The sequence below is a fragment of the Camponotus vicinus genome, unplaced genomic scaffold, assembly GCF_025532165.1.
Source record: "Camponotus vicinus isolate PSW18456_S1 unplaced genomic scaffold, iyCamVici1.0 SCAF_6, whole genome shotgun sequence".
Taxonomy (NCBI): domain Eukaryota; kingdom Metazoa; phylum Arthropoda; class Insecta; order Hymenoptera; family Formicidae; genus Camponotus; species Camponotus vicinus.
The window spans coordinates 3,905,126-3,917,964 of NW_028141978.1; the positions used below are offsets into that span (position 1 = coordinate 3,905,126).

General features: G+C 40.7%; 1 protein-coding gene across 10 annotated transcripts in view; it reads left to right on the forward strand.

The window, feature by feature from the left end:
- The window catches only part of Exd (PBX homeobox extradenticle), a 48,240-nt gene extending 35,529 nt beyond the window's left edge, over positions 1-12,711 (forward strand). For 2 of the 10 annotated variants that reach the window (XM_083102631.1, XM_083102634.1), the window contains 2 exons: positions 59-246; positions 7,193-12,711. In XM_083102631.1, coding sequence (XP_082958757.1) covers positions 59-246; positions 7,193-7,327 — 323 coding nt within the window. In that variant the 3' untranslated portion in view covers positions 7,328-12,711. Of the gene's footprint in view, positions 1-58; positions 247-390; positions 561-652; positions 813-4,250; positions 4,657-7,127 lie in introns of those variants that run through there. The other 8 variants (XM_083102632.1, XM_083102635.1, XR_014439416.1 and 5 more) reach the window with 7 other exon arrangements.
- The last annotated feature ends 128 nt before the right edge of the window (positions 12,712-12,839 follow it).

A 12,839-nucleotide genomic window follows, 5' to 3' on the forward strand; every position in this document is an offset into this window, starting at 1 on the left:
TGTGGCGCTTAAAAAAACGCACCCTCGAATTTTGTATGCACCGCGATTGTTTCTACAGCAGCTTTTGCAGGAGCATCGCCGTACAGCATGGGCGGTGCCAGCCAGGGCACCCCGACGCCGATGATGTCGCCGGCGCCGCCCGGAGGACCGCAGGACATGGCCGGATACAGCATGGGAATAAACGGCAGCGATTACGGCTCGCAGCCGTACAACGACGGCTCAATGGGATACGACCCGATGCATCAGGTAAAATTCACGTAGAATCCTCCTTAGAGCACTCTCAGTATTTATACAGCCTCCTCTCGTTAGCCGATCTGGTAGTTGATTAGTAATTACTAATGCTTTCTGGATTCCGCGTTTACTAAGCATGAGCTTATATCTTAAAATAAGGTACAGACGGTAGACGGTGAAGCTGTGGCTCGGAATCGACGGGATATTTTTGATTTCGATGACGTTAAACCTGAAATAAAAAAGGCGAGATACAGCTGAAATATTTGTACGATGAACTCTGTTGGATATTCCGAAATCCTATTGAGTTTAGGTTTGTGAATTTGATTATGTTTTAATGAATTGAAAAAATTTTATCCATTGTAATATTAATATTTGTGAAATATTTTAAACTAATTAAATTTTTTATATGTTTTTTTTTCAGGAACTAGTATCTTTTCAGCGAATATTTCAAATAATGATGATTTTAATTTGATGAGTTTAGAATTAGTAAATTTTGAACATTATGTTATTATTTTAAAGAAAGAATATTCTTTTTTTACCGCGATCATATCAACATTTTTATTTATAACTGCAAAAAATAAAATTAAGTAACGATCAAAAGTTTTATGTTTCTTTTTGTATTTTGATTGTAATGTTGAATGTTTCTTACGTTTGTTCGATGCTATTCCTGCATTCCTAACGTAAATCTTTCCAGTACTGTCAATCGCAGATTTTATTTCTTGATTGTTCACCTCTTTTTCCTTTCGCGGAAAACTACACGTACAAACATATGAAATTATTATTAAAGTCCGCTACTCGCTTCCGTGCAATTCCAAGCCACGGCATTGCATCCCGATGAATGCATGCGCATCTTACCTTCCGCATACTCACACTCACTACGAGAGAAAGAGAGAGAGAGAAAGAAAAAGAGCGTGAGAACGATATCGCGAGAGAAGAGTGAGAGAGGAAGGATGTTGGTGAAGGAGTATGCTTGAGCTTCGGAATGGGTACGATGCCGTATACAGGGATTCTCGTTTAAAACAACCCGAATGCGTAAAAAAAATTTATAGACGATAATGTTTTTAGTCTCGAAAAATACTACGCGATCGAAAAAATCCTCTTTTCCTCCCTTGACCATTTTTCGGATCTTTATGATTTTTCAGATATTTGTCTACAATATATTTTCTCGTATTTTCGTGGTCGAAGATACTTATGTTTGGCAAAGTTAATTTACTTAAAGGATCAAGATGTACGCAAACTTGAGGATTTACTCCGCGTAACCTCTTTTATTTGCCCTGTATATGCGCGTGCGTGTGTGCGTGATTAGATGTATGTGTATGTGTGTGTGCGTACGTTGCTGGGATATATGTATACATGTATTAGGTTGAGTACGCTGTTGCTGTTGGCCCGTGAAGATGGGCGCCGACAGTCGCGATGCGAAAAGATGTGTTGGATCGAATAGGGGCCGCCTAGAGACTGCACAGACACAGACACACGTACACCCACACTAGCTAGCAGCCGATATAGCGCCAGGTTTGCTTAGTATGCATTGGAGTTGCTAAGTCACTTTTTAGGCAGGGCTGGCTCTCTCACATATTAATGGAGCTGGTGGATGCGCGTCGCCGCGCTTCTAACGAGTCGCTAGCATTCCCGCGATGCAACGCAACGCGATGGGGCGAATTTAGACGAGAGGGGAAATCTTGCGGGGCTCCTCCGGTGTGTCATACCCGGTAGTATCAATCTTCCGCAAGTCTCTTCCAATTTATTCCTCTTCGAATATTCTCTGCGCGTAAATCGTTATCTTCTTCTCTCGTTTCTTCTACAATTTCATAAATTCGCTGGAGGCAAGTCTGGATTTGCTCTCATAATTCACTCCTCTTTCTCGGGTTCTTTAAATGTAAGCGTTTCTGTTCGTTTTTTCTTTAATCTTTTTTTTTTAGCGAAAAATATATCTTATCGCAATTGGCAAATTAGTATACGTGTGCTAATTTCTAACGTTGGAATATCGTCTCGCGTGGCACTTTGTTCTTTTCAGACACAGTAAATTTCGCTGACGTACAATTTCAACAATGTCACGTGGCACAGAGTGACGTTAAATTAAATTTGCGGGTAAACACAACGAGCTGGAGTATTCGGCAAGTCTGGCAGGAGATTCCTGTAGGAATTTCTAGCCGGCGGATCCAATATCTGACATGTCGATACGTTAATCACTTGTCGATGTTTCGCTCCGACTACAATTCTATGTCGTCGAATAAAAGAAAAAGTATCGCTAACATTCGTCCGATGAATTATCTGTCGGAAAATTTATTCGATTCGAGTCCAGAATACGCGAAAGATTGGAATGAAACAAAATTACCACTAATTGATTGCAACGACGTATATATTTCTTCTGCGTCTTCTTTTATTGATAAATATTCCATTTTGGAAAATATTTCAAGTTTGCGCGAAATCGATTCCAATTCCCATTTTAGGGAAACTCGAGACGAAATTAATTTCATGGTTCATCCGGATCATCCGGAGACTTCCAGGATCGCGTAGAACGGGGTGCCGCTCTCTGCAAAGGTTGAAATGAAGCGACTAAAATGCATGCTCGTAGCTGCGCTGTTCCGCAGTCACTTCCGGCTTCTGTAGTTTCTCTGCTTCTTTATCGATCTGAAACGGAGCCCGCGCCTTTTCCCGTACTTTCTTGTTAGACGTTAAGTTCCATCAGTTTTATCGTTCGATCAATGCTTTTTCAAATCGACTCGGAGAGAAACATGACACGTAGCGAATTTACGAATCGCAGGGAATTCTTCGTTTTTTTCACGGAAAAAGAAAATTTTTGAATTTAATTAATCGCAAAATTTTTAACTCTCTCAGAAAGAGGGGGAAGCATAATTTATGATTTCTTATTAGTTTGTTTCTCGGATATATTGTTGATCAGAAATATTAGAAAAGTATTATTCTGCTCCATGTAAGTTTCTATTTCGAAAAAACAAACACACAGTGGACAACAAATACGTATCGACACATTCCGTTCTCGACTAAACTACGACTCATAAGAAATGTCTCTAATTTAACCGGTTGCTTTCAACGAGATTGAATTTGCGATTTGTTGTACGTCGATATCTCGCCGATTTCAATCAATTTCAATGTTGCGTCGCGCATATGCGATCGACTCTGACAGCAAAGTTTGCAACGAATCCTCTTTGACGCTGCAGCTGGCACTAACGTTTCCCGTAATCGCATACGTAACAAATGAGCAATCGCTTTGTACACTCTTACATGAGCACAAAAAACCTCTCACACGCCGGCCGATTGACTTTTAACATTATGCACCGGTTAAAGTAATAATACACTTGTGTATTCCATCATTACTATCTTACCACCATCTCTTTCGTTTTATCCCTTTATTTCCCCTTCCCCTCTTCTTTTAATCTCGTTCTAATCAGCTGTTGGTTGGTATTTCGAGTCTAACAAGTAACAATAATGAAACATGGAACTGTGTTTGTCGCAACGAAGATCGGACGAGACGACGAAATTGTCGAAGAGGGAATTTGTCTTTCCCTGAACCAGCCGTTTTCGGATTGTCGTCTTTCCTATTTTGTACTTCCTCGCGACATAAGATAGATCAAGAATGACATTTCTCGAGAAGAAAGACGGCGCATTGTCGCAAGCACAGTTCTGGCACAGTCTATGCTATCTTATCTACGTTACACACGATCCATCGGTCGTCTGCTGCGCCGTCTCTTCTACTCTCCATCACCTTTTGACAAGTTCCAGTCTCGGAAGCTGCGAAATCGCGAACATTTCTCGCGCCCGAGATGATCCCGGATGACGCACATCCTCCTCTTGTTGGTCCTAGAGAGAGATTACATTATGTAAATTTAAACGGGGGAATTCTTAACTAACCGCACACAAATCGGATTTAATTTTCGGAAATAGAAGATCGCAATCGGGCAAATGTCTTGTCAGGACTTAAATTATGATCCGACGCTAGAAACGATCGGACCCCAATCCGAGATCGAGATCGCACTCAATGACGTTTTTTCTTGATACAGATGAAACGAAATTCTTAGAAGGCGACAGAGAGTGAGAGAGAGACACCGGATCAGACAGCCATGCAAAAGACGATGCGCAGTCGAAGCTAAGAGGGAGAGGGAGGAAAGTGTGAATTGCGCGAGAGACAGAAAGATAGAGAGATGAACGCGAATGAGAGTGAGAGAGAATGAGATCACACAACCGGGGAAAATGATGAGACGTAAAATCGGAATCTGATGCCATCTATCACTGATCTCGGCCTCTCGTGCTTTTTTATTGTGTTTCCAGTGACGTGTCAGGCCGACCTAAAACTCTCGCAAATGTATCTAATGAAACTCGCTGCAAACTCGATACGAGACAAGAAAAAGAGAGAGAGAGAGAGAAAATGAGAGAAACACTTAAAAAATTAGAGATAGAAAGAAAATACGCGAGCGCGCGAGAAAAAGAGAGAGAAAGGCCAGCTGAGATTTTTTTAGGAAAGCTGACGAGAGCCGATCAAGAGGACATCGTCCTTTGTTGCAACAGGCGCATTTCTCTTTTCCTAGAATTGTTCTTAAAGCGAGAAAGGGAGACATTCGAAGAATGGTCGTGGATTTCGCGCGAGACTCTAGGAACGAGAAGAAGCTTGGAGAAAACGTTGTTAGAAATTCTTCGATTCGCGAGGTGCTCGAGCTCGGTTCTCATCTAATTCATCGATAGTGCAATATATACGTACTCAGGTGGGCGCGCGCGTCTACGTGTTCCGGGGACGTGTTTCGAAATTTTTACTTCGAGCCGGGTTTTACGAAAAACTGTCGCGCAGAGGAAGAAGATCTCCGCTCGTAGACCACGAGGAATAGAATTTATTTTGGAAGTCAAATTACATGTGGGGGAAAGAAACGACGCGAACGTTAAAAATATATACGTATATAAATCGACGAGTCCCCAAGCGCGATAGAAAATTTGAAGTAATCCGACGTTGATAAAATTTGCCAATCTAATGTGATGATTAAATGTCGATAGAATTTTAGCAATTTGAGAGAAAAAATCAAATTTTCGCGTTTTCGAAAAATATCTGTAAAAATTTAATTCGATGCGCGTCCGAGAATGATCTCTCTTGTTAATTTGACACGTACCAATCCACATCCTGAAGAGTAATACATCGACATTAGAAGAATTGGGAGAATGCAACGGCAATAGAGAAGATGCGATCATAGACGGAACGTTACGAATACGCGTGTTTGCGCGCGAATCAAGCTTTTGGACTCGGAAATCCTTCGAATATTAAGTCGAGTTAGGTCGATGATATGTATCGGCAAAAGCGGAGGACTTTTCGCCCGATGATATGGTTATTCCCTCCAGAAAGACGTCCCCGCCTTCGAGCTCTTCCCTTAGAATTAGATCTCGCTAAGTGTGCAATAAGATTTTGATATTGGGACTTTGTTTTAAGTTTTAGAAATATATTAGGTAGGCCGTTTTTCTTACGTAGATAGTAAAGATTGGTGACAGCAAGCGATAAGTTAATTCGATTATTAATTGTTCACACATACACACACGTTCGAAAAGCGCGAACCGATGTCCTTAACACTGCGATTCTTCCAGTCGCGGAATTCAAAGTGAGGCCTTGAAATTATTCGAGATTACCTTCGGTATCCGACAGACAACAATGGAAGGTCACTCCGATCGATTTATACGAATCTCCCATTTGCACACGAATATTTGACATTCGCTACCCCTGTGCATTTGCGCGCGGTTTCATGTCGCTCTTTACACGGCTTTCGAATACTTAATCATTAGAGACTTACTTAAAGGCAGCTCTTCCTACACTACAATTCGTACATACACACACAATTTACACGTATGATAAGTATATAGGTTGATAGAAGGAAGAGACAAGGCATCGTTGAAGTATATCCTGTAGTTGGAGAGAGATACTAGGGCAGAGATAACATTTCGTGACATGCATGGCTGCATGTAGAATTTCAAGACATGAGAGCCTTTGAAAAATTTCCTATCAATCTGATTTTTTTTTCTTTTTTTTTGAAACAGCATCACTTTCATAAGATGCAGATTGTACGTAGGAAGACGATTGTAATTTATGGAGAGTAAAGTGGTTTTGAAAGATATTCGAATTACAATAATGTCATTTTCAGAGGCTCACGTGTCTACTGGTCTTACAAGGTAGTATGTGTGTGCGTCTCTTTATTTGTCTTGATTTGAAAGATGATTTGAATAATTGGAGATGAGTACGCGATGAATCGAAAGACGGAGAGAAAGAGAATGCTAGAGAGGGAGTGAATGGTCAAAATTTCATTGTAGCTCGTTTTGCAGAGTTCAGAACTTCGCGTAGACACAGTAGTAGAATAGACGCCGGTTCGTTGCATTGGCAAATTCGAAAGGATTTCCCGATTTGATGTTCGCTTTTGCGTTTACTGCGCGTGGATGGTGAAAACATGATAATCAAACGTCAAGTTTCGCGTTCAAGGCAAAACCGAGAGTAGCGTTCGAATCCTTTTGTTTCCCGATATGGTAACGAGAGATGATGCCAGGACATGTATCAAGGACGCGCATATAACTGTAAAAAGTAATTAACAAAATCTCACATTTTGCTTTCAGAGTTTGAGAGAACTTAAACCATAAAGTAAAAACTCAAGTTGGAACTTTTCAAGTGTAGTTGATCCAATGAAGCACATTCCGAATTTTCATTCATGTTGAAGTGATTTCTATCTCTCGTTGCCGCCGTAGCCAATACAACATGCCGAGCTTCGAGAAAGTTTGGCCGCGTACCCGCGACACGGGGGGGCCAGGCCTGACATTCTCTTCGAAGCGAAGCGTGCAAACAAAGCAAGAGTTTTTTTTTATCGGGTCGAGGCGAGGCTTAGCGACCAATGACACGCTATTTTGTCGCCATCCTGCAGGGGATAAAGACAGAGGGCTAAAAATTGCAAAACAAAAAACAAACAATCGAAAAAACATGACGCAGGGCAAGGCATTGGCTGGGGGGCCAGGCGCGGCGGGATGGATGCAACAACGCGAGGCGGTGCCCGAATTTCCGCCCCTCCACGATTCAGCGGACTCTGATTCCGACCGGGAAAACGAAAAGCGACCGCGCGTCTAAGACTTGTACCCGTTTTTTTTTCTTCTTCTTTCTCCTTCCATCTTTTCTACGTCGAGGCAGACACGCGCACGCAATATTAGGCGAGAGAGATTGTGCGAACGATGCGTGTAGAGAGGAGCGAGCGAGAAATACATCTCTCTGCAGTATACACACATACATGCACACATACATACAGTCCCCCTCATCGATACGATAAAAACATGTATGCATATACGATACAAATCGTCCGCTAATGTGTTCCTAATGCGAGTAGCGTTCGTTTTCGATTCTTCTCGTTTGGCTGTATCATTGGAAAAAGGATACGTGCAGACGGATGTGTGTTCGGCTCAACAATAGTCTATCGCAGAAAAGAAACAAGCTTTGATAATTTAAAATGACTAGCTGTTGACACATAATTACGTAAACATCCTCGATACTTACAATATCGAGTGAAGAATCATCAGTCGCAAGACGATTAAGTCGCATCCCCTTCACGTATCCTCGATATCCGGTCTTGCCTTACCGAGCAATTTTATTGAGAACCTGCGGACGAGCATAATAGCAAAGACGAAAGCGTAGGTCAGTGTGCTCTTCTTACGACTAAAGTTCGTTTCTCAAAAAATTATAGAGATCGACGCATCTAGTTAGGGAAAGAGCGTACACGAATCAGACATAGTTTACAAGCTAACAGAGACACAGTGTTTCTAGACCACGTGAACTGAAAGCCGCCCAAAATGTAATATCCAAGCTGTTTTAAATGAGAGAGAGAGATTTGATTTCTTATAAATTTGTAAAATTTTATCGAGGGATCACAATTGATGTCAAGAACAGTTTAGGTTTTGTTAATCTAGAAGATGTATTATATATTTTTTATATATTTTTTAAAATTATATTGTTTGAAATGAGCTTTTGAAGCATTAATTTTAGAAACACTGTGACAAGCACGAAAGTCATATCTGCAAAACTCCTTAGCCATGTTTCGAAATCACACATACACATACACACACATATGACTCTTCTCTCCGTGCGACTTTACGTCTTAATGCCTTGTTACTCGTTTTCTCGACATGTTAATCCTTTTTATGTAATGCTAGCGAATGTCTCTTATGTTCATTTACGATTTAAGTCCCGGACCCTTATATTTTAAGTTCAGCTTCAACATCCCGTGCAATGATGATTTGGCACATTGCGTTACACCAAGAGGTTCAAACGTACTAAGGGAAATGAAAATTAATTGCGTTTGTGAATAGATCAGTAACAATTTGTTGACGGAAATTAAGTTAAGAGATCCATTCTTAATATAGCTAGTTAATTTTATATTTGTACATGTATATATTTTACAGCTTATATGTACTTGAGAGAGAATAGTATATATTCTTTACGTGTATTTCTCTACGATAGCGCTACTGTTGAAAAATTCGTCTCGACGTTTCGTCTCCGGAGTTTTGAACCTATTGGAGCAATTTTTAAACCGCTCGTATTCTCGATTCCAGCAATGCGAAACGCTGTCCGCGATTGCGTTAGAAAATTGATGTGCATGACCGTATTTGCGAGCGAGCTCGAAAATACGAGCCGCTTTTCGTCTCTCCTTCTCGCTCTCCCTCCCATTTTTTTTCCAATTATGCTACCGAGCACGAAATCTCTCATCAAGATTTATTTTATCCGCCACGTACTTCTCCGTCTTTGTTAATTTCATTACTCGACATACATCATACATAATTCACACCTACATACATACATATATACATGCATACACGGAGCATCGAATTCGAAATTGGCAGCGATTCGAAAAGATAGCCCATCAGGCGACTTTGACGTCGACGAGCAATCCTCGAGCGCGGCCGATCGATCGGATTCGATCCACAAAACACACGATTGCGCCTGTCTACCCTTAGTTGGTCGTACGTACGTAGGTACATATGTATTGTGTATACGTATCATGTATAAAAAAATATATATATATATTCTATATACTTTTTTGCGCGTATCTGTACAACTCGCACGTCACTCAGTGTGACGGAAAGGAAGAGATTTATTGTTATTAACGAATCGATCAAAGGATTGCGTTCCAAAGAAAAAAAAAAGAAAAAAAAAGATATCCCTCGATCGGACGTGCGCGCGCGAATACGGTCGCTCAAAAGTATCTCTCAATAAGTCGCAGCATTTTCTCTGGATAAACGAAACAATTTGTTTATGTAATTCGTTACATATATGTTACATTATTTTCGCGAGAATCGGATCGGAATGTTGTTACGATTTCGACGACGATTCCTCTTGCAAATCTTCTCGGACGATCTTTTTCATGCTACTGTGAGTTTGCGCGCGTACACGGCCGGATGCTGTTTGCTTTCAGGAGCTGTCGCCTTGAAATCCTTAGGAGAAACGCAGGAAGAACGCATACTGACAAACTTAAAAACAGAAAGAGAGAGAGAGAGAGAAAGAGAGTGAGTGAGTGAGAAAAGAGAGAGAGAGAAAAAGAGCATAAAAAAAAGAATACGATAGAGACCGCATTGTTAACGCGATAATGCTCGCGCAATCCGATCACCTCACTATCTGTGATCCGAGGCCCGCCTTTGAACGGCGGGTAATACGAACTAAAAATCGATATTAAGCTATTAAGGTTACATAACGCGCTCGTGTCTGGAGGTACTCGTGTTCTCGCCCCTCGTGATCCCGCCAGGATTTATCCAGCCGATGCTATTCAGATACCGCTCTTCGCCCGCGTGTCTATCTTTACGAGGGGCTCTTCGAATAAAAACGGGATATCGAGCGCATAAAAATTCGAAACTCCACACATTCGTGTACAACGCATTCTTCTTGTTGGTCTTAATTTTTCGTTAATTATATCAATATCGAGTATAAATCCGAGAACGTGAACCGCGAAGAACGAATCCTCCTCTCCATCTCAGAGTCTAAGGAATATAGTCGTATGTTGCAAATCTTGCCAGTAGCACTGAATTTTCGTATTTATCGATTTTTTACGATGTAAGAAATTGCGTTTTTTTTTTTTTTAATCGTAAACGCGAAAAATGCCATAAACTTACGGCCTGCGAGAGGATCTTCTTCGTTCCACGGCGATGTTCTCCGATGCAATTTTCTCCAAATGTGCGATCCGTTTGGGCTTTTTCAAAAATTCACCTACACGAATGCTTCCAGCCATCGACGACAGTGTTTTTTCCCCCTTATCCCTCTCTGCGATCTATCAGGAGCAAAAAAAATATATAGCAGAATGGAATGATATACATAAGAGATACGTTGTGAGAGAAAAATAAGATGCGAGAATGAGCGAGAACGAGAGAGAGAGAAAGAGAGAGAGAGACAGAAGCAATGGTCCTGCGACACAACACTAATGTATACGATTTTTCAACACGAAAATATTATATATTGTAGCTATATATATATATATAGAAGTATATATAAAAGAGGATAGTATATATAGGCAACCATAATGGCATAAGTGCATCATTGTAATGACGGTGGTAATTAGTGTATAACGAAAATTATTATTATTATTATTAATTATTTTTAGTTTATTCCTAATTATTATTATTGCCATTATTATTATTATTATATTATTATTATCATTGATATTATCATTATTACTATTATTAGCGGTTCTCGCATTGTGATAATCGCATTGTAATTGTACCATTATGACGATGACAAGTATCGCTGCTCTTATGGGTTATTAAAGTTTATCATGTCGACTCGAGAGAGAGAAAGAAGAGACGTACTTTTCTTTTTTTTTTTTCAAATATTCATACCTTATCGTTCAAATACCACGATAATTCTTTCGTTATCGTTTATGGATTGTAATAATGAATTGCAAAACGAATCGTTTATTACCTAGTAAGTAGGTAAAAACGAGAGAAAAAAAGGATATCCCATTCGCATTGTATAAACAAAGTCAAGACGAGAGTTACGAGTATCCTCCGAACGATTAGGTGGTTAAACTCTGTTGTTAAATAATATGTCGCGAGCGAATCGCTCGGCTAAAGATCGACTGCCGAATGTAATTTTCTCCGCAATTCATCGTTTATTTTTTGCAATCTATTTTCATCTAATTTCCACAAGTGTTATATTAAATTTTTTTTAATTAATCACTGAACGAGATGCATTTTATAATTCTGTGAGTACGATTTATAATTTCCATAACACGATTCTAAAGAGAATGTATTTATCCGAATATCTATTTCTATTTATTTCCCATTCTTCACGTACACGAGTAACGTACGAAGCGACAATATGAAACTATTAATCATAATTCGCGGATCGTAATCGGATTAATTCGCGTAATTATTGACCGATAACCGTCTATTTAGCCGTAAGCAAATGGATTCTCGGATAATCGTTTAAATTTACATACTATACGATCTCTCGACGACGGCCACGCTATCTTTAGCCGAATCCTTCGCCGATCAGTGCGACCAGTACAAGTGCGTTCCGGCACAGCTAGTATACGAGAAAAGCGCGCCCGAGGTTCGCTGTGAGTGCGCCTCCGGGTGTCCCTTATAGGCTCTACCTAACATTTAATAAATGAAACGAGAACACGAAAGAAAACGAAAAGGATAAAAATAAAAAAAAAAAGAAATACAGATCAATAATACCGACGCGCGATGTGCGAGAAAGAGAGCGAGTGAGTGCGAGAGAGAGAGAGAGAAAGAGAGAGAGCGATGAGAAAGAAATAACGTTCAACGTATTTACGGATATATACACACACGCGATATAAGATATTATTATATATTTATATCCTTCGCGCGCTCTTCTCCCACGTCTCCCCCGGTCTCCTCCGTTTCTTCTCACCCTCTCCGTCATCCTTCTCTCCGACTTCCGCATGCGATAAGGGCGTAAAAAAAAAGGAAATGGCAAAATATATAGAGATAATAACGGCCGGTGGGGGGTCGAGTCGTTCGCTCGACGCTGCACGCTGATAAACACTGATTGTTAAAATGCATTTACGTTTTCTTTTTCGCCTCTCGGAGTGTCTCGTCGGTGTCACGGCGTTAACTGTCGTCGTTTAAAAAAGCCCTCTCCTCCTCTGTCCTCCCCTCCGATTATCCCGTCTCATCTTCCTCCCGCCTCCGTCTGTCCGACTCTCGACCAATTTGTCCCGATGATCGTGCGCCGCAGAAAACGATATTAATATTTTTGGATTGATTTCTTCGTGTTGGTCAAGAAAACGAGCGCACACGCGCCTCTCTCTCTTTACGCCGGAGACGCGCGCGCGACGTCTCGTCACCGATTCCGTGTACACGCGTATGATGATCTCAGAGTATAGCGTCCGTGTGTGCGGGAGACGATCGTCGACGTTGTGGCCCGAAAGACGACAGTTGAGTATACCACAGAAATCATTGTATCGATTCGAAACATTATGATAAACTTAATAAAAGGATCGAAAATAATAAGCCCGACTATGACATATTCATCCCTTCGTATCCCGGATACATCCTAGTAATTATTAAGAAATCGTCGTAACATATGCACACGTGATTTCGATTGATATTGTATTTATTATAATATCAATAGTAATGCG